The sequence below is a fragment of the Numida meleagris genome, chromosome Z (assembly GCF_002078875.1).
Source record: "Numida meleagris isolate 19003 breed g44 Domestic line chromosome Z, NumMel1.0, whole genome shotgun sequence".
NCBI lineage: Eukaryota > Metazoa > Chordata > Aves > Galliformes > Numididae > Numida > Numida meleagris.
Window position 1 is genome coordinate 46,182,687 of NC_034438.1, and position 22,049 is coordinate 46,204,735.

At 40.6% G+C, this 22,049-nt stretch overlaps 1 protein-coding gene across 10 annotated transcripts in view; it reads left to right on the forward strand.

Annotated features, from left to right (window-relative positions):
• The window catches only part of EPB41L4A (erythrocyte membrane protein band 4.1 like 4A), a 133,023-nt gene that overhangs the window by 38,347 nt on the left and 72,627 nt on the right, over positions 1–22,049 (forward strand). For 8 of the 10 annotated variants that reach the window (XR_002433179.1, XM_021379633.1, XM_021379628.1 and 5 more), the window contains exon 2: positions 12,565–12,669. The exons of 1 other annotated variant lie outside the window; for it this stretch is intronic. Coding sequence is in view for 6 of the 9 variants with exons in the window: in XM_021379633.1 (XP_021235308.1) it covers positions 12,565–12,669 (105 nt within the window). In the remaining 3 variants the exon portion in view is untranslated. Of the gene's footprint in view, positions 1–8,796; positions 9,050–12,564; positions 12,670–22,049 lie in introns of those variants that run through there. One more of the 10 variants, XM_021379631.1, reaches the window with a different exon arrangement.

The window sequence follows — 22,049 nt, forward strand, 5'->3', positions numbered from 1 at the left end:
AGAGGCTGTGCCGCCAGGTGTGGCATTTCCATTCTGCTGCATTCACAAGTTTGTCAGAGTCCTTCCTTTCCCATGGAGGGGTTTTGTTTTGTTTTGCTTTGTTTCAGACAAGGTTGTTAAAGTTGAATGCAGCCCAGTGCTGCTGAAATGGTAATGTGACCTTGTGCAGCATGTGTCAGTGGATAGTAACTGTTCAGGACAACCAGGAATTAGAGAAGGGGCAAGAGAGAATGAAGGGGTATAGAGTTACTCCATTAGCAGCCATTACATTCTGCTAATGAATAAATTATTCTTGTCCCCATGCAAACAAGGTAATTCATTTATTTATTTATTTATTTAGTGGTCTGCATTTGCTACTAAACATATATAGAAAACCACTTCTAGGACAAAAATTCTTTCACTGTATTCAGAAGAAAGGTAATTTTAGAAGAAAGTTTTCTGAAATTTCAATCTTTATTTTTCAAACAAATTTCCATTTCATGAAAAATTTTAATAAGAGTTAACAGGAAGTATCATAGCAATTGAATTACAAAGGCTTTACAGAAAAGTTACGTACATCTTTTTAGGATAACAAAAGTAATAATTAGCCTTCTATCAATATTGCAGTAGTAAGTAACTTAATAGTATGTGTCAAAATGAGAAGTTAAGCTGGATGAAGTTGGAAATAAAACTTTTAATTAATGAAAATTATTTTAGTCCTAGAAAATCTTTTTTTGTAATGTGGCAAAATCATCATTAAGCAGAACTTATAAGAAAAGTGTGGATTTTAATGAAAGTATGTTCAAACACAGGTGAATGCTGTTCAAACGCGTGCTGAAAATAAGCGTTATTGTCTACAAATTACATGTTGAATATGACTTAAAAAGTAGTCGGTTGGCTGCAATGTTGACTCCACAGAATTCAGTACGAAAACATCAGTTTGCAATTGACGTGTGGAAAGAAAAACCTTGATTAAACTGTAGGAAAGCAGCAAATAAATATACCAGAGTGTCTTTCTGACAGGCAGGGCCTCTCGTGACCCAACTAGAGATTCTACAGAAGTGCTTTGCAAGTACCTCATGTGGCAGAAGATGAGCACATGCGAGTTCAGAAAGGGCAAGGGTGATCGTGGCAACTACAGGCCAGTCAGCCTCACCTCCGTTCCTGGGAAGGTGTTGGAATAGCTTATTCTGGATGTCATCTCCAAGCAAATGGAAGAGAAGATTATTAAGAATAGTCACCATGGATTTCACCAAGAGGAGGAAATCATGCTTGACCAACCCAATAGTCTTCTATGATGTCATGGCGTGCTGGGTAAATGGAGAGAGAGCAGTGGATGTTGTGTGCTTTGACTTCAGCAAGGCTTTTAACACTGTCTCACACGACATTCTTATAATGAAGCTTAGGAAGTATGGGATGGATGAGTGGACAGTGAGTTGGATTGAGAACTGGCTGACTGGCAGAGCTCAGAGGGTTTTGATCAGTAGCAGAGAGTCTAGTTGGAGGCTTGTATCTAGTGGTGTTCCCCAGGAGTCAGTGCTGGGTCTGGTCTTGTTCAACATCTTCATCAGTGACCTGAATGAAGGGATAGAGTCCACCTTCAGCAAGCTTGCTGATGATACAAAGCTGGGAGGAATGGCTGACACACCAGAAGGCTGTGCTGCCATTCAGTGAGACCTGGACAGACTGGAGAGTTGGGTAGAGAGGAACCAGATGAGATTCAGCAAGAGCAAGAGTGTAGGGTCTTTCAGCTGGAGGGAATAACTGCATGCAACAGTAGAGGTTAGACACTGACCAGCTGGAAAGAAGCTGCAGAGAGGGACCTGGGTGTTCTGGTGGACAGCAAGTTGGCCATGAGCCAGCAGTGTGTCCCTCTGGCCAAGAAGGCCAGTGATAACTTGGGGTGTGTTAAAAAGCATGGCCAGCAGGTTGAGGGGGGTGATCCTTCCCCTCTCCTCTGCCCTGGTTAGGCCACATCTGGAGTACTGTGTCCATAGAATCATAGAATTGGTCAGGTTGGAAAAGACCTTAAAGACCATCAAGTCCAACTGCAACCTAACCATACTACCCTAACAACCCACCACTAAGTCATGTCCCTGAGCACCACATCCAAATGGTTTTTAAACACATTCAGGGATGGTGACTCAACCACCTCCATGGGGAGCCCATTCCAGTGCTTAACAACCCTTTCTGTAAAGAAGTTTTTCCTGATATCCAACCTAAACCTCCCCTGGCGCAACTTGAGGCCATTTCCCCTTGTCCTGTCACCAGTGAGAAGAGACCAACCCCTCTCTCACTGCAATCACCTTTCAGGTATTTGAAGAGAGCAATAAGGTCTCCCCTCAGCCTCCTCTTCCCCAGACTAAACAGCCCCAGTTCCTTTAGTGTCTCCTTGCAGGACATACTCTCCAAGCCCTTCACAAGCCTTGTTGCCTTTCTTTGGACCTGCTCCAGCACCTCAATGTCCTTTCTGTACTGAGGTGCCCAAAACTGAACACAGTACTCAAGATGGGGCCTCACCAGTTCTGAGTACAGGGGCAGGATGACTTCCCTAGTCCTGCTCACCACAGCATTCCTATGCCAGGATGCCATTGGCCTTCTCAGCCACCTGGACACACTGCTGGCTCATATTCAGCTGACAGTCCCTCAGCACACCAAAGTCCCTTTCAATCAGGCAGCTTTCCAGCCATTCCTCCCCAAGCCTGTATGGTTGCCTGTAGTTGTGACCAAAGTGCAGGACCCGACACTTGGCCCTATTGGCACTCATACGGTTTACCTTGGCCCATAGTTCCAGGCTATCCAGGTCCCTCTGTAGTGCCTTTCTACCCTCTGGCAGATCAACACTCTCAGCTTGTTGTCCTCTGCAAACTTACTGAGGGTGCACTCAATCCCTTCATCAAGATCACTGATAAAGATGTTTGAATAGAAGAGGCCCTAGCACCGAGCCCTGGGGGACACTGCTTGTGACTGGCTGCCAGCTGGATTTAACTCCACTGACCACAACTCTCTGGGCCCGGCCATCCAGCCAGTGTTTCACCCAGCCGAGCGTATGCCCATCCAAACCATGGGCAGCCAGCTTCTCCACAAGGATGCTGTGTGGGACAGTGTCAGAGGCCTTACTGAAGTCCAGGTAGACCACATCGACAGCCTTACCTTCATCCACTAGGCGGGTCATCTTGTCATAGAATGAGATCAGGTTTGTCAAACAGGATCTACCATTCATAAACCCATGCTGACTGGGCCTGATCCCCTGGTTGACCTTTAACTGATCCATGATGTCTCCTGAGATTATCCATTCCATAGCCTTCCCTGGCACCGAGGTGAGACTGACAGGTCTATAGCTACCAGGATCATCTTTCTGGCCCTTTTTGGAGATGGGCGTCACATTTGCCGGTCTACCCTGTTAGCCAGGAATGTTGAAAGATGGTGGAGAGCGGCCTGGCAACCACATCCGCTAACTCCCTCAGCACTCTGGGGTGCAGCCCATCTGGCCCCATGGACTTGGGAGTGTCCAACTTTCAGAGCAGGTCTGGGCTTCTTGGTTTAGGTAAGACAGGGATCTCCTAGAAAGAGGTCAGCAGAGAGCAACAAAGATGATTAAGGGTCTGCAGTATCTCCCATATGAGGAAAGGCTGAGAGACCTGGGATTCTTCAGTCTGGAGAAGAGATGTCTGAGAGGGGATCCCATGATTGTTTATAAATATGTAAAGTGCAGGAGCCAAGTCAGTGGGTTAGGGTTAAGGTTAAGTGTGCAGCAATAGGGCAACAGGCAGAAACTGAAACAGAAGTTCCATGCGAACGTATGGAAGGACTTCCTTACCGTCAGAGTGATGCAGCACTGACACAGGCTGCCTAGAGAGACTGTGGAGTCTCCTTCTCTGGAGAAATTCAAGACCTGTCTGAATGAATGCTTTCCCGTGTGACCTACTGTAGGGAACCTGCATTAGCAGGGGGCTGGACTCAACCTCTAGTGGTCACTTTCAACCACTGCAATTTGTGATTCTGTAAATTCACAATGTGGACACTTCTTGCAGGCTGTCTGGGATTTATTTTAAAGGATTCCCCTGCATTGATAGGATCCTGAATTGAACAGTGGGGCCCTGTGGCTGTTTGCACACTGGGAATGCTTCAGAAGACTGCAGAGAGATGCTCCTGCTCCGAAACTGGGGAAGTGGGAAGACACTGTCCATCTTTCCAGAGTGTGGTGCAGGAAACCCTGAGCCTGGCTGTTCTGCCCATAAGGGTTCCAGCACACAGCTCTCCTTCCCTCCAGGCTAAGCTGATGCTCGGGCAGCCTTAGTGCAGTTTTCTCCTGACATGGAAAAGATCTTGGATTCATTTTTCACAGATTTATTTCAAATTTCAAACATGGTTTCTTGTTAATTGTCTTGATGTGATACCTACAAAACCTTTTTCCATTCATTGAAACTTTTCCCATAAACTTCTTTTTTTGTAAGTTTTAATATCTTTGCTGCTTATTTTGTCTTGCATTGCAATGAATGTATTTTGAAGCACTTTTATTTTCCATTTGGTCCTTTTTCTTTTTTTCCTTATTTTGAATTGTTTCTTTTTATGTTTTACCTGAACTCAGGCTGGTGCTATCAGTGTACACAGAAAATAAAATGCAGGGATTTAATGCAGATCTTATTGTTAAATTCACTGTTCCTGATATATTTGGTTCTCTTCCACATCTCTGAAAGTTTTTGTGATTTTTGCCTTGGGGCCCAAGCACCTCAGATACGAGAGCCTCACTTATAACGTTGTTCTCTTTTTCGTATGGACATCAGTGTAAACGCTTCTGTTAAATTAGGTGTTGTATGGGGAACATCAAGCTTGTTGTACACTGTGGTTTTATAGTACCACAATGAACAATTTAAACATGTCACGTACTTTGAATAACTGCTTGAAGTGTAAGACTGTTAAGGGAGAATGCTGGTAGATCTAAATACTACAAAGTTTTCAGGAAAAAAAAGTGTTAAAAACCAGAGGGGAGATGCTCATTCTTTCAAAGTTTCACCACTTTAGCTTCTAAACAGAGCAGATCTACAGTTATGCTCTAGTTACAAGCACAAGTTGGCTCAAACTCTTAGTAGAATCGCTTTGTTGTTGCCGTTTTGTCATCATTTTCGTAGAAACCAGAAGAACGGGAGGGAGAAAAGATCAGCATACATCTTGTTAATTTTCTATTTTGGTAATTCTCTCATTCGGAATGAATAACTCTACTGTCAGAGTGTAGCATACCTGTGGGAGCTTGCTTGTACAAAGCACCACAAGACAGACCAAAAAGCAAGGCACCCTCTCACTCTTTCTTACCCTAAGCAAAGTCCAAACTTGGCATCCTCACCTTCATCAGCCCTGCTATCAGTATTGATCTCTTGATTTTGTTTTTGTGCAGTGAATCGTAAGTGTAAATGACATCTTCCACTGTTCCTTAGAATAATTATTTCTGCTACTCCCTGACTTGTACTTGTATTATCCCACACTGATTTTTGTGTGTTTCCCTGCATCCTTCACTCTCTTTGCCTAAGTCTTTTCTAAGCTCAGGTCACAAGATCAGGAACTGAATGATGGCAATTACCAAATAAATTATGGAATCTTAGAATCTCTAGAGTTGGAAGGGACTTCTGAGGGCCATCTAGTCCAAATCCCCTGCAGTGAACAGGAACACCACAGCTAGATCAGGTTATCCAGGGTCTTATCCAGCCTTGTCTTGAAAGTCTCCAGGGACGGGGCATCAATCACATAACTGGGCAACCTATTCCAGTGCCTCACCACTCTCACTGTAAAAGACTTTTTTCCTTGTATTTAACCTAAATCTGCCCTCTTTGAGATTGAAACCATTTCCCCTTGTTCTATCACCACAGACCCTGCTCAAGAGTGTGTTCCCTTCTTTCCTGTAGCTCCCCTTTAGATACTGAAAGGCTGCTATAAGGTCACCTTGGAGCCTTCTCTTCTCCATGCTAAACAGCTCCAGCTCTTTCAGCCTGTCCTCATATGATATGTGTTCCAGCCCTTGGAGCATTTTTGTCGCCCTCTTCTTGATGCACTCCAACAGGTCTTTGTCCCTCCTGTACTGAGGACTCCCCATCTGGACGCAGTACTACAGGTGAGGTCGCACCAGCGCAGAGTAGATGGGCAGGATCACCTCCCTCGCCCTGCTGGCCATGCTACTTTTGATGCAGCCCAGGATACAGTTGGCTTTCCGGGCTGTGAGGGCATATTGCTGGCTCATGTCCAACTTCCCATCCGCTGTTACCCCCAGGTCTTTTTCTGCAGGGCTCCTCTCAATCCTTTCATCCCTCAGTTTGTATTGGTAGTGGGGGTTGCCACAACCCAGGTGTAAGACCTTGCTCTTGGATTTGTTGAACCTCATGAGGTTCACCTGGGCCCACTTCTCCAGCCTGTCTTGGTTCCTCTGGATGGCATCCTGCCCCTCTGGGGTGTCATCTGCACCCCACAGCTTTGTTTCATCAGTAAACTTGCTGAGGGTGCACTCGACCCCACTGTCAATGTAATTGATGAAGATATTAAAGATTATTGGCCCCAGCACTGATCTCTGTGGGACACTGCTCGTCACATTCTCAAGTTTTTCTTTATACTTTTTTTTCCCCCCAACCCAATATTCAAGAATTAGAGATAAGAAGAAATTACTTGGAAGTTCAAATCTTTCTCTGGAGCAGGAGCATCTCTTTACAGTCCTCTGCATCATTCCCAGCGTGCAAACTGCCACAGAGCCCTGCTTTTGCAGGTAGGATCTGTCAGTGCAGGGGAATCCTTTAAAATACATGTAAAGTAGAAAGGCATTATTGTAGATAATGTAGCTCATCTATGATATGGTAAACATAGGTATTAATGAAGTGGATAATTTTTTTATTAGCAGATAAATTAGTTGAACAGGTTTTTAAACAAAACTGATATGGCCCAAAACTTTTCACACGGAAGTAGTTGCTTCAGTTTTACAAAATATCATTCATGCTTGGTAAGAGATCAATTGTAAAGCATTATCAATTATTGAGTTACATTTCCAGAAGTTAGCTGTCTTTCCATTACTCTCGCTTGCTCTAACACCCCTTTGCTGACTTCACAGAGCTCTGATTTCTGCTTCGAGCACTTCTCATTGCAGTGCATGCATGTGTACAAATTGCACAACTATATAAATATCGTTGCTTATGTTTATCTGGTGGTGTGGCTCCGTGTTTGTCTGCATGATTTGAAGCTGACTATCCTGGATTACAAGTGCTACTATTGTTATAAACTAAACTGACATGACACTACACAATTTTGAATAATTTTAGTGGTTCTTGGGGTAATGTTGCAGTCTTGTGCTGCTCTAAGTTTTATTGCTCACTGAAATTCTTACCTATCTCCCAGAAATAAGCCAACTGAGCTGAAGTAGTTTCCTATAACCCAAATATTTTGGTGAATATTTATTTCAACTTTTTGGGTATTTTTTCAGAGTGAAGTAGGTCAGTTTATACATACTTATTTGTAACTAGGCATCTAAGTGTCCTCCAGGCAATAGGTACAGGCGGAGAGGTTTAACCAGTTCGAGATTCTGCCACTTGGAATTTTCACTTCTGTTAAGGAATTTCCAGTAAAGTAGATTTTGTAAGGTGTCTATAAATTTGGGATATGCAAAACTGTTGCAGAAACAGGCAAAAAAGGTATACCGTTAGACATTTTTCTAGAATGGCCTGTCCTAACTACATACAGTTAGATCATTGTTAGTAAAAACAACAAATTGTTGACGTCTTAACATGCTGCACTTTAACAATCAGTGCCACAGATAACATTTCAGCGCTGGCACAGGCTCTGTATCAAGTTCCTAGGAGCACAGATGGGGAAGTCTGTCTATGTGTCTGTATACTCATGAGATATTCTCAGGAAAAAAAAATGCTGAATACAAGTTGGTTTGCCTGCTGTCAATGAAAGACGGGGTAGATGGAAATGGATTTTTATAATTCAGGTGGTACATTTGTATGATGTGTACTTAGGACAGACAGCGCTATTACACTTGTGTGTGTCAGATCTTCAGCTTCTGCAGTGTTTACTTATGTGATTTTTTGGCAGGAGAATGATTGCACCTATAAAATAACACCAATTTAGATTTTTCTCTGTTTGAACATGCATACTGCAAATTGAGCTCAAGCTGTTTCATCTAGTTGAATATTTGTAAATATTAAAAATTGTTAATTTAAATACCTTCTCTGCTTGAACATGCATTATACAAACTGAGGCCTGGCATGTTGACCGCCCTGGGAAGATGGGGTACTTATTCAATGCTGGTGATCACCAAGAACTTGGATTTTAGAGCCCTGTGCCTTGCTGCTTTTATAGATGGAAGGTGATGGCAAACGGTGGTGTTATCTTGTCTTATCTTAGCTTGAGGTACAGGGGAAAGCATGTCTGAATGAGCAAGAGCAGTACTCTCCAAGTAATGCTTAGAGACACTTGTTTCTTTGACATGCTTACCAGGAACGGTTGGGATTCTACTCCTGCTAAGTTGCATGATCATAGGCTGCTTTTATACAACAATTAAATTACTCCTTAGAAACCTTCAATTAGAGCAAAATACTACAATTTGTTCTCTATGCTGCAGTGTCTCCTTGCACTTTGTCTCCAGTGCTTGCGAGCACAAGGGTGTGCTGTGTGGGAAGCAGCTGCTCCCTAGCACATGGTGCAGCTCACATGCACTTCTTGCACAAAAGTCTCATTGGCAGCATGACCAGTGTGCCTGTACCAGAGGAGAAGCCTGGGGATGGTTCATGGGTGGTTTTGAATCTCCCAGTGCAATAGAGGATCGTGCTTCATAGCTACCTCCCTGGTTTTAAGTGTGCTAATAAACTTCCTTGTTCCACATGAGAAACTTTCTGCTCTTTTTCTATATTCTTATCTTGTGCCAGTGTATAAGCAGTGTAATTAATTCTGCGTCAGCTGTAACTTTCCAACAGACTTAATGGTGGTGGGGGAAAGGCAGACATATCAGAAAACAACAGCTGTGTAAAACTGAAACTTTATGCTTTCTTGTAAGGACTTGAGCTCATCTGCATCTTCCCCAGCGTTTCTGAGGGTAAGAGAGTCCATGGGTTGAATTGCTTTCATGAGAAAGGTTTCCAGTGGGTGCTTGAACTAATAAAGATGATTTTACAATGTTATGCTGTATTTTGTTTTTAGTAAATAGAGGCTTCAGTGCCTACATTGCTTTCCACATGGGAGTGGGACTGGAGTCCCTCTGAAACAGACACTGATGTGCCTCTTGCTTTGTCTTTGAATTCATCTAATGTTGAGTATGGATTTGATTTGGCTTGCACTGCTACAATACAAAGGAGGGTACAATACAGAGGAAAAAAAGTAAAAGAAACAAAGCAGGAAGACCTCACGGGATTTAAAACAAGAAGGAGCATGGAAAAGAATAATTCCTGCTGACTACATGCATGTAATGTGAATATGTTAAAGTATTGCACTACACCATTTTTAAAGGAGCTGTTTCTTTTTGATTGAAATAATACAGCTAAATTAGATCTCTCCTTTATGTTGTGCCTGTCATTTTCTTTAGCCAGTAGAAACCTGCCTTTCTGGTTTAATGAAGCCACAGTGCTAACATGTAGAGCAAGGTGTTATGACTCATTTGAACAATTCTTTGTTCTCTCTTGCAAGCATTGCTGATGAAATTTTCAAACATACTTGGGTTTACCCCCTAAGAATGCAGGCTTGTTGTAAGTCTGAGCTTAATACAAGATGGATTATATAGTTTTTGCAGTGCCATATGCTGTGAATGAAGTCCTCAGTGCTGGGAAAATATGAGGTTAAGGCAGGTGAGGGGAGGATGAGGGGCAGGGGATGGCCCTTCCCTCTGCAGTCCTGTGGCTCAGGACTGCTTGCACAGCACATGACAGGATATGAAAGGCATTGCCAGGGAGGGCTTTGGAGGTGGTGGCACACGGCATGGTTGGCTGAGGACAGCCAACATCTTCTTGCCATAGATGTGGGTAACTGCCTGCTGCTGCAAATGGGATGGTTCTGCTCAGCATTTTGCCTCAGCTGGATTGCCCGTTTCTGCAGAAACTACAGCAATAGGAATGATAACTGAGCTATGTTGAGAGAATAAATTAACGGGCATTTCTATTCTTTCTCAACCTAGAAATTGAAGTAAAATGCAGATTGTCAACGGTTTACGGGCGTTAGGCCCGATTCCGTGACAAAGGGGACGGGGGACCCAAGGGCCCACATCCCGGGAAAAGGGGAAAGGGGAAAAGGGTAGGGAGATGGCCCTGAGAGCAAAGAACAGCGGCAACAATCTGAGGAGAAACAAACTAATTTACTAAATAAAATATCGGAATGCAAAACAACACACTATAATACAATATAATTACAATTTAAGCTGATAAATCCAACACAGAGAGAGAGAATGTCCCAAAATCAAGGTAGGCCTTACTCTACTACCGACGATAAGACGGCTGGAGAGCGAGGTGCTGCCAAGATGAGAGATGGCGGAAAAAAGGGACGAGGTCTCGTGATCTGCAAGTTTTTATACTGTGAGCTTTTATCTTTTCCCTCCGGCTGGAAAATGGTAACAGAGGAGCAAAGTGCCGTGGGGAATGTAGTAGTCCTTCTCTTCTGAGAACCAGGTACATCCACTACATGATGTTATGATGTGGAATACCAATAACCGAAAATCATAAAACCATGACAGCAGATAAAAAAGGTTTTTACACATTCATCTCTGAAAGGAAAGAAAGGAGTCTTTAATTTCAGCCAAATTGGGTGTGAAACCTGTGTGTTTTTCAGGGACAACAGCTAGTGCTTAGCCACCATGGGAGCAAAACTCTGAAGACTCTTGCAGAGTCCACTGTGAGCCTAAGCTAACTGAAAAACTGCCAGCCAAGAAGGCTAGCTGAATTGTGTAATTGTGCAGAATTGTGTAACTTTGACTCCTATAAGACTTAAGTTTCTGTGTTATTTTATTGTCTTTGATTGCTTCCAGGAACATGTATTATTCTTGTAAGATGTCTGACTGGAAAATTGACTGCTCCATTTTTGCCACTGGATTACTATTTTTTAGGTCTGCTAATAAAATGACTTGTTGGAGTGGTTTGATTCTTGATGAAGGATGATTTTTGCCTTATGTTGTTCTTTGAACCAGGTTCAGTTTGTTGTTCAGGAATCTGCTGATAAAACCGTTGCGTCACTGTGCTTTCTTCAACATTCTGAAATACTGTTTAGAGAATATCTGTTTATCTTTATTATGCCTTAGCCTAAATTATTTTCTGTTTTCTCAGTGATTAAGTCTCACACTACATGCTGAAGCTGTATCTGATTCCAGTTGCTTGGAAGGGTGCATTGCAACGGAAGTTTACATTGCCATTGCTTTCTTAGATTGTGAGATTGGTCACCTGAAAATTTGTATTGACCTTGCCCATGTGACTAGGCACAGATGCTGGCCAAGTGTACCTGCTGAAAAGGAATGGATGTGTCTTCCTTGTTATTTTGTGATTGAAACTTAACTAGCAAAGCTTGTCAGTGTGGACATTTTTTTGTCCTTATATTTGCCATTTTGTTTTTGAAATTATTTGTTCATAGGTTAAAAAGTAAAACAATACAAACAGTATCTCTCAGTCCCCACTTCCTACTGCGTCTCTCTACAATCTAGAGGATTAAAGAGGATGCAAGTTGGTTTATGAAATCAACTGTAAATTGGTCATTGGCATTGTGTCTTTCAACTGCATTTGTCAAGCAGTTAACTGAAACCTAATAATTAGTTATTTCCATATTTTCATGTGGAATTTAGGACTGTAGTAGTGAAAGGCTTGAACTGATTCTGAGGAGTGGGCAGCCTGTGTAATTATTCTTATTTTCCTAGCCTGTTAGTTGTATTGGCTGCCAGGCAGAGCAACAAATAAGAGGCTTTCAGGTGGAAGTGAATTCACTATAATGCATTATCAACAGTAGAATGCTGTATGTAGTATTGTCCCCAGCATTGTTTGCTAATGCTGGAATAGATCCTCAAGGAAGTACTGTTCAAGAAAACAGTGGTGTTATTTCAATTCAGGGCGTAGGATTGCTGCTACTTCTACTATCAGAAACGATATAAATGAAAAGACATGAAATGCAATCTGCTTTACAAACAGCAATAACATAGTAGCTAATTATGCATGGCTTAGGTCTTAAGAACAATTTAGCTTCCTGATCTTCACTGTCAAATTATGAGTGACAGGCCCACATTTAAAGGAAGTATATGATTTTAGAACTGACATATGTCACAAGGATTAGAATTTTGATCAGAGAATGGACATTTGCAAGAAAAAATGAACATCATATGGTGCAAGTACTCTTGAGTGGTTTTTTTTTGTTTGTTTTTTATATATTTTCTATCTATTCACCTGCTAGCTATCTGAAGGTATTTACAGAATGCTTGCTTAAACATGTACCAGAACAAAAAATTTCAGCATAGCTGAAATTTTAATAAAAGGCACAGGGAACTGTCTCCTGTTTTTAGACAAAGCTAACAATGCATGAATGCCACTGCACATAGCTGACAACAGCAGAGCATCTTTGTGAAAAGGCTCTGTAAATTCTTTCCCACAGAAGTCAACGAAAGGGTCGGTTGTCCTGGGCTACGTATTTCGTCATTTAAACCTAGTGGAGATAGATTACTTTGGACTGCGCTACTGTGACCGAAATCATCAAACGGTGAGTAAAAGACGAGGCAAATGGGATTTTCCATTTGTAAAATTTATCCTGTTTGTGATGTGCGCCTACAGACCATTAGATCATATTTTCACTGGCTTTCACTTGTTTCCAGTAATAATTTCTTTTTATTTGTTCACATTGGAATGGCTATTAGTAGGAATAGAATCATACACTAAATTCTGCATGAGAATGTTGGAAACAAAAGGAAGAAAACATAAACAGTACAAATTGTGATATAGAAGTAGGATTAATATTTTTTTTCATTTTAATGCTTTGCCCTGAAGCCAGTGCTTAGGATGCTTCCCTAGTTGGTAGTTCTCTGTGAGATGGATCATCAGCAGCTTGCTCTTGCTTTGCCTGTGGTGGCTGCTGTGCCTAGGAGGGAGCATCCCCAAGTATGTCATGGATTGATTCACTTGGGCTTGTTGCTGAGCTGCTGTTTTGGAGTGTAGCCCCTTGCCATGGATATATTATATCCAAACATGTCCTTTGTGTTTGCTGGTGGAGTTGCCTGTTTATTGGTGGAGCCCCAGAAATCAAGATATTGATCATGACCTTTTGAATCTCCTTGGGTTGGCTGTGTTCTCAAGCCCATACTTTGAGGAAGGAGTTCCTCTTGAGAAGGACCCACAAGACATGGGGAGCTTTTTTTCAACAGGAGATTACAGTTCTTAATAGGCAAGAAAATAGAAACTAATCTGGGATGTTTTGGCCAAAGCAGGCCGTGGCATGGGGCAGTGCCACCTGGTGTTACCTCACAAAATGGCCTGCAAAGCATTTTGGCAGAGTTGTTGAATTGACTAAATATTTGCCATTTTCTTTGCTTTATCTGAAGTAGAAATGTAGATACCGAAGCCACTACAGCATTAAGAAAAGAGTACTGAATGCTGCTGAGATATACAGGCAGCTGTACTTGATAAATCATTTTTTCTGTGCCACAGCCTAGATGTTTGTAAATTCAGCTCCTTGATAAGCTTCTAACTACATTCCATTCCATGGGGAAAAAGTCAGATTGAGCTGTGAGCCTAACAATCATTCTGATTTCTTGAGGAAATTAAGGTGTGGTTATAGAGCAGATAGCTTTTTTTTTAAAAAAAATTTTTTTTTGCTCTCAAAAGTGCTTCCTTTTTTTCCTGTAGAGGCAAATAAAATAGAAATGGCTATTACTGGGATCATTTCCAGAGGCATGCATACTGTGTATTTAATGTTGTTCATAGTATTATGAAAATCAGAGAAGACTAAATCTCTTCTGTGAAAGATTTAATGCTAGTAACTACTAGAAACAGCTAATTTGATTGTGTGATATCAGTGCATGTTGTATTATGATAGTGTGAATGAGTTGTAGGGCATCACCCCATTAACTCAGCTTCTTCAAATTGAAATACAGCCTTTTTGCCTTTTTCTCCTACATCATGCTCTAACAGTGTAAATCTAACAGTTGTTTTATCCTGATTTTCTGGTCAGCTCCCCATCAGGAAGCTACCACGGTTCTTGGTTTCCCCAGGGATTATAGAATCCTAGAATCACCTAGGTTAGAAAAGACCTTCAAGGTCATCAAGTTCAACCATCGACATAAGTGTCATCACTCTTAAGTAACGCCTTAGTACATCTCTTATATACCTCCAGCAGTGAGTACTTCACCACGTCCCTGGGCTCGACCACACTTTCGATGAAGAAATTCTTCTTAATGTCCAATCTAGCCCACCTGTGGTGCAACTTGAGACCATTTCTTCTTCTCCTATCATTTGTCACCTGAGGAGATAAACCAACACCCTCTTTGCTGCAAGCTCCTTTCAGGTAGTTCAGGTAGACAGTGATGATGTCTCCCTTCATCCTTATCGAGGAGACAGAACAAGGAGAAACAATCCCAGTTCCCTCTGCAACTCCTTGTATGTCTTTTTTTTCTAGTCTTTTCACCAGCTTAATTGCTATTCTCTGAGCATGTTTGAGCAACTCAATATCCTTCTTGTAGCAAGCGGACCAAAACAGAGCCAACATTTGAGAGCTGTATGCTCCCCCTCCCCACAGGTTTTCTTTGCAGGGGAGTCCCAGATGTATGGGAGAGTGGTGCTTATGTCAGCTTTGTCCTGACACAAAGCTAGGAAGCTGCCAGGATGCACAACTGGAGACGACAGCTGTGGTTCTTGTCAGGGAACACACCTGCCTACCATGTAGACGCTGCCTTAGTGACTAGCTGAGGTTGTGCTGCAGGCTTTGCACCTGGGCTGTGTTATGGCAAATGCTATGAGAATTCCTACTGCTCTTGTCTGACTGTATATGGGTAATTAAAACTTGGTGTTGTTTTGCCTGGAAAGTCCATAAATGAGTAAAAGTGTTCAGTTTTACATGTCTTATGATGGTTGTTGCTAGCTTGTTATTTTTAGTGAAATCTTGTAGTGACTAAAGAATGACCAGTGAAAAGGAAGGCTTCCATGAAATAAACACCACCTTGCACTTCAGCCATAAACGTGTATTCAGTTGTATACTGAATACTGCTGAAACATTCTGGTCTGTTGAGGGAATTAGCCCTATAGTGACTGACAAAAAGCCCAGTAAGGGTTTTGGACTGGGTATGTTCTGGTTTGGCCAGAGCAGATTTCCTGAGGGAAAGGAGAAAATATTAGCTTGTTAATTAGTTTTGAAACTACATCTTTGAGTTAGTCTCAGACTGAAAAATGTGTTTGGAGTTTTGGCCACCTATTAATACATAGCTCATTGTGGGAATATTTTATTATTTAGCCAGTCAAGTTTTTTGTGATACTAAATATTTAACTAAATGATGGATGAATTAGGGTGAATAAAGCCACATATTTTGAAGAACATAACCCAGTTACAAAACATGTATTTATGTGTTTTATTTACGGTTTGAAATAACTTATCTGGTCATTTTCCCCATTATTTTTGCATGCTTCTGCACTTCCAGGTGGTCTTTTAAGTGCTGTGTTTGTGAGCTACTTCTTAGGTGGGTGGTATCATAATTATTTCAGTAGTACCAGGGGCTCTAATCAGGGAACAGGGTTTCACTATGCTGTGTAGTTTAGGAATGCATAACACTAAAGTGACCTATTCCTGAACAGTTAACAAACTAATAAGCAAGTGAGAAAATAGGTGATGGCAAAATCTGATTGACGGAACTGGATGACACAAGATGCGTCATGAGGAGCAGGTAAAGCATAAGTTGAATGACACTGTTGCTAGGGTAGTGTTACATGCATTTCTCTTTATTGACATTCTACGTTCCCCTAAACTCTCCATGTTAAGAGAACAGTAAATAATTTGCAAAATAAATGCATGAATGTTTGGAATCACCAGAATACTTCATCCATGGAATGCTTAAGCTGTATCTGCTTGTGCTCTAAGAAAGACGTATTAGTGTAGCATTCAATAATTTATTTTAAATCTTACAAAACTGTCAGAATGAACAGATGGATTGAGCTAATGCTGTAGGTTCTTGGTAGTGTCCCCTAACCTCTTCTGCTACTGCCCTTGTGGCATTCCCAGTGCGCCTCAGGGCAGGTAGTTGGGCTAATTACTTCTTTGGCAGGAGGCCAGTATTTTCTTGAGGTACCTGGTAGAGAATGGAAATGGCAATTTTTACACATATCTCAGGAAAAGCAGAGCTGCATTTGATGAGGCAAAGGGTACTTCTGAATCCCCAAACTATTTCCTTGTCAAATCACAAAAGAATGTTGAAAAGTCATGCTTCTAGAGCTTCTTTTACACAAGAAAGATTTTGTATCTCCCTTTTTGCAGAAAAGTAGGCATCCACAAACATTTTAAATGCTGTTGATAGTATTTTGTTTTCTTCCAGAAGCCTGGCTGCAATTCACAGTGTGACATTCATCAGAGTGCCACTATCCAGCCTTAGCTGAACTTTCACACCGAACCCTCTTAACCCAAAGCTACAGTGCAAATACCTTTATTGTCTTCTCCAGTGTAATGCTAATCTGAGCTGTTATATTCACAGCGCACAGGATACTGACATTCTCTTAGGGCTTCAAGCAGAGAAATACAAACACCAGAGAAAGTAGTAACACCGTGTTAATTCAGCATCATATCCAAGCTGATTTCCGCCACCCCTGTTTGTTGAGTGCAATGATATGCTAACCTGCATGTACTGCTCCAAGATCTGTAACAAACATGAGATAGCAGTGCTGTATCTTTGTACCGGCTTTGTAGATGTCTATTGTAGATGTATTTTATTTGTAGCTCTGAAACTGACCTTTCTGCTGTGAGCTGCATGCTGCAGTCAGACCAGCTGTGGTGAAGCTGAGCACAGCAAACAGAGCCATGAACTCATCCCTGCTGTGCCACCTCACAAACTGAAGGGTTTCCAGATCCATCCTGCATGATTACAGAGTAATTATAAATAAAATAAATAAATAAAGTAATTGCAGTATGCTTAGGCTGCCAAGTTGTTATTACAGATTGGAAAGGATAACATTGAACAGACTATATCTAACTTAACTACAGGAAAAAAGCACGCAATTTTAATAAAACATTTGCTTACAATTGAAAATGTCTGTTTTGTAGGACATTACTGTCACATCATTAGTCTATATTTTGATCTCAAGAGCTTAGAAAAACAGGTGTACTGTGACTAGCTCATATTGTGTTTTTGTGTGGATCTGACATTTGCCTATCAAGTTGGTACACTAAATTATACAGAAAGGAAGAGACTAGGGCTTGTTAAAATGGGCTGCTTAGCAGATAAAAGAAAATGGAAACTGATAATATTGATTAGAAAGTAACGATTGTAGAAGATATGTAGTGGACTGGAACAGTCTAGGCAAAGCTGGTAGTTAGCTGAGTTAAAGACAGTTGAGCTTAAAGAGTGAGCTTTTAAAGTGCAGCAGGATCAATATGGAACTCACACTAGTATTGATCTAATACTAAGCACAGTCAATATAATTTCAGTTTCTAATAAATAAGACAAGTGTTCCATGCTTTCTATTTTGTATGTAGGAAATGCCTGATGAGTTATAAATTTCGTATTATTTAAGGGAGCACTTTCAGTTTTCAGGCTTACTAATGAGGTTACCCAAGAAGTCTTCAGTTTACCAACTTGTGATTGCATGCACAGAACATTTGCAGAAAAAACGGATGAATTAATTCTGATGGTTAGTGTTGCCCTACATTATGGAATTGATAATTTCAGATTATAATAAAAAAATGGATTGTCTCTTAAAAGATCTGTTTTTGGCTTTGTTATTTTGTTTAAAATGTGAACAAAAATGACTGTCGAGTGTGACGTAAGTACAGCTTGGTAAGAATCTAATTAAGACAGTGCAGGATTTAGTCTGAAGTTGATAAATTTGTCTCCACCAGACATTTCATTGATTGATACCTCAGCAAACATTTCAGCCTAGTTAGTATTTTGTTTCAAGCATGTTGGTGGAATTTGACCTGGCTTTAACCCTCTGCAGATTCAAGAAATAAAGATTGTAGATTCATGAAAAAATGTTTGCACCCATTTAAAAAGGGCTAATTATGAAATACTGCATTGTGCGTGGATGTCAGACTGTTTAGGCCTTTTCTCAGTTTGAAATCTTCGTATGGAGGCCAGATCTGTAGAGTACAAATGGCAATGTAGACCATGTATTCTTTTATATACTGTGCTTTTTTAAAGGCATCTTTTTTTTTTCAACATTTCTACCTAAAAATACAAAATAATTTTTTCTTTGATATCATTGTATATTTATCATCAATCTTAGTAAATGATAATTTCTTGCATTATACTGATAGTAGGTGGTTTTTGTAAATAACAATTAGTAAATTAATAGCCATCAATCTAGTAAATGGGTAGGTAGTTTCATTGGTTTGAACATTAATATTTAAAAATATTACTTTTTTCCCATTTTTTTTCTGTGGATATTGAATTATCTTTTCAGATGTACAGAATGTATTGTTTGCAACTGGATGGGTAAATGCTGGAGCCTCCACCAATTAGCAGTACTTGGGGAGCTGCTTGTAAGTCAGATAACCTGTCTGTGCAGGAGAGATACAGGTGGTAAATCACTGCGAAGTGTAAGCTGTCTACCAAACAGATTAAAAAAAAAAAATGGGCTGCAGATTGGAGCTACTTTGGCATTCACAAATGTGGAGTTTGTTGTCAACTCTTGCTGTGCAAATGTGTTGGGTTTTTTAATCCATTTCTCTTTGCTCTTTTACATTTTAACACATGAGCTCTAAACTATGCCCAGCGCTATTTATGTGTATATACAAACCTTTAACATGTATCTAATACATATACATATGCATACATACATAATAATATGTAGAGTACCCTGTTGTAGGGGGTTTTGGTTTTTTAAATGTTCTCATCTTTATTGTCTAATGTAGGCTTGAAAAATCCCTTTTCATTACCCCTGAAATTCCATTAATCTTTGCTTATAAATTAAAGGTTAGAAATCTGCATCTTCCTACCACCATTCAGGAGAATGCTGGCAGCCTTTAAAATAATGAGTAGCTACACAGTGATTCTGAGTATGGCTTTTTGGCACTAGTAGATTGACAACAAGATGGATCAGATTCTTGCCTCTTCCCCACTGCTTTCTGTTATAGCAGTAAACTCAGCTGAGCTGAGCTGCTTAACCTCACCTATGCAGCACGTGGATCTAGAGGGCCATAGCTTCCTCACAAAAGCTTTTTTCCTCATGCCAGCTGATTCTGTGCTTCCCTAGCATGAGTAGCAGCAACCTATCTCATCATGATGAGGGGCTGAAGATGCAGTCCTCCTGCTGAGTCAGCCTGGAAGAAGGAAAGAAAATGACTGGCTACCAGATTTGTTTCCTCTCTGCTCTTCAGATTCCCTCTGAATCTGAATTTTGAGATTTCCCTCTGAATTCCATACAAAGAGTATAATTCATGTTGCAGGTCAAGTGCTGCATGGTGAGAATTAAGATAGCTAAGTAAGGTGCAACTTCAAATTGGTTGTATTTCCTACTCATGTCCATACAGTCCCTACAAACATCAGCTGTGTAGCTGAATTCTGCCTTATCACAGCCAGTGAGCTGGATGGATACCAGAGACAATGGAATTCAGACTATGGGCCAACCAGAAATCTATAACTGTTCTGTGCTTTACTTGGAATCTTGAGTAATGATCCATAAATACAATTTTTTTTTTCCCCACAAATTACCTATCAATGCAAATAAAGCTAAACTACAAAGGGGCCTGTAAGACGATGCATCTTGAGACATTTCGGTTCATTTATGGAATACTTTTAATGAAGGAGTTATTCTGTCCTATTTTTATCTGATTTTGAAACAGGATAGTTTTAGTCTCGCAATGTAATGTAAGGTTGTCAGTGATAAGGAGGCTAGTTTACAATGTGTTTTTGATACTGTGATGGCAGTTTTGGGAAGAGGGATGTTCTGTGGTTGGAATGTGCACTGCCGACCTCTTTTGTCTTTTTTTCTATCTGTTGACTTTGAAATCTCTTTATCAGCCTATTGTGCTAGCCCAGATAATTTCTGATAAGGATTTCCAATACGATGTTTGAACAAGTGTGACAAATTTTTCTTTCCATCCCACATTCTTTTGAGATTAAGAGGGTTTCTGTTGGAATAATGGATGTAGTCAACGCATATATTGAATATTTTTTCCCTTCAAAATTTTGAACATTTGAAGTGTTTTGCTTCTCAAACCATATCGTTGTAAAGTGTCACTCTTGACTGCTGAGCAAATGTGTAGGGATAAGAATCAAATGCAAGATCTCCCTCATTTGTGAAGTACCACTGTAATTATTTTATTCTGAAATTCAGCTTGCCAAATGGGTGGATGATGGTTCTTACAATTTTAGTTTATGGCAGTTCTTTGGAAACATTCCTGGATTTGTAATGGCAATATCTTTCCACTAGACCAAGAACAAAGTCTACAGCTGTTCCTGTTGCAGCATAATCAGCAGCTAGCAGAAGTAGTTTGTGCAGTTAGTTGCTTGAAATTTTCCACTCAAATCCTTTGTAGTGTTTCTCTCTGTCCTCTTTACGTTACTTCTTCTGACAGATAAATTCTATAGTCCAAAGAGTTCTCTATATAGAAAAAGACATCTTTGATTAATCATTTAATTCTTATTCTCTACATTTAGGTCAGGGGGCAGGTAAGGAGTTGCTTATAAACAAGTAAATAAAATCTGCTGTAATTTGCTTTTCTAACAGCTGTGTTCTGCAGCCTTTTTGTTTCTAGTACTTGAGCAGGTATGCCAGTCCTTGCTGGTCCAAAAAGTTTGTGTGAGGGAAGAGGAAAGAAGAAAGTGATGACAAGAATAGTCTTGGCTTCTGCACTTTCTTCCAGTAACTGAATCATAGAAATGGCAAGCTAAGAAATAAATAGGTAACTGAAGTGATTACAAGAGGAGAATGTTCATCATGCTGCCACCCTGTAAACCTACAAGAAGTCTGCAGATGACCTGCAGAACTGTGTCAGCAAAGATTTTAGTAGAGGTTTGACTGAGTTGAGTCAGAGTAATCACTGAGAAATCACATTTCTGTTGATCCTATGGTATGGAAACCTTTTCAACAGTTCATCCCTCTGCAGCATGCCTCACATACCTTGATTGTCTCAAATGCAACTGCTGTAAGCCTTCTGGTGGATGGGGCTCTGTGCCTTCCCTCATGGGTGCCGATTTCCAGCGATCCCCTTCACCTGCTCCAGGAAGCCTTTTCTAAACATGAAAACTATCTTTTTCTTTGCTTCTAGTCAAGCCTATATTTTCACGTCCTATGGACTTGAAGAAAAACTCATTACTATGTTCTTACAGTAATTTCTTAGTTGTTGTAGGAGTGCTGTTATGCCTATTTCCCCTACAATCCTTAGTTTTTCAGAAATCAAACATAGCACTTTCATTCTTTCCTTGTAGGTTTTGTCTTACATGCTTTGCTGTTGCTGTTATTTCAGAGATATTCTGCTTAGGTTTATCCCCTACAAAGATAATGGCAAGGTTGTGAATCAGTATACTAGCTGCAAAAGATAAGGTAGACACCAAAATGTACGCTGTGTGATATTTCCATAGAGCCACCTTGGTCAGGAGCCTGAGATGTGGTGCCTCTTAGCAAAAGATTTCCTGTCAGAAAGACTGCTATGCCCAAAGAAGATGCATAGCATTAGACTTGTATAGCCAAATGTGTTTCTTTTATCAGAAATGGCTCTGTTGGTACAGGTTTGTCATTAAGAGGCTGAAGTGTGTTTGGGCAGGCATTCTGTAAACTTCTGTAAACTTTCACATTCTTATAATCTTGGCTGAGTTTGTACATCTTGATGAGAAAATAAATCATCTTACTTGCACTGATTTTCTAGGGAAAAATATCAATATATGAATAAATGTAGAATTGGAATAATTCTGTACTAATTTTCTATGCTAGGTGACTAATTGTCGTAAT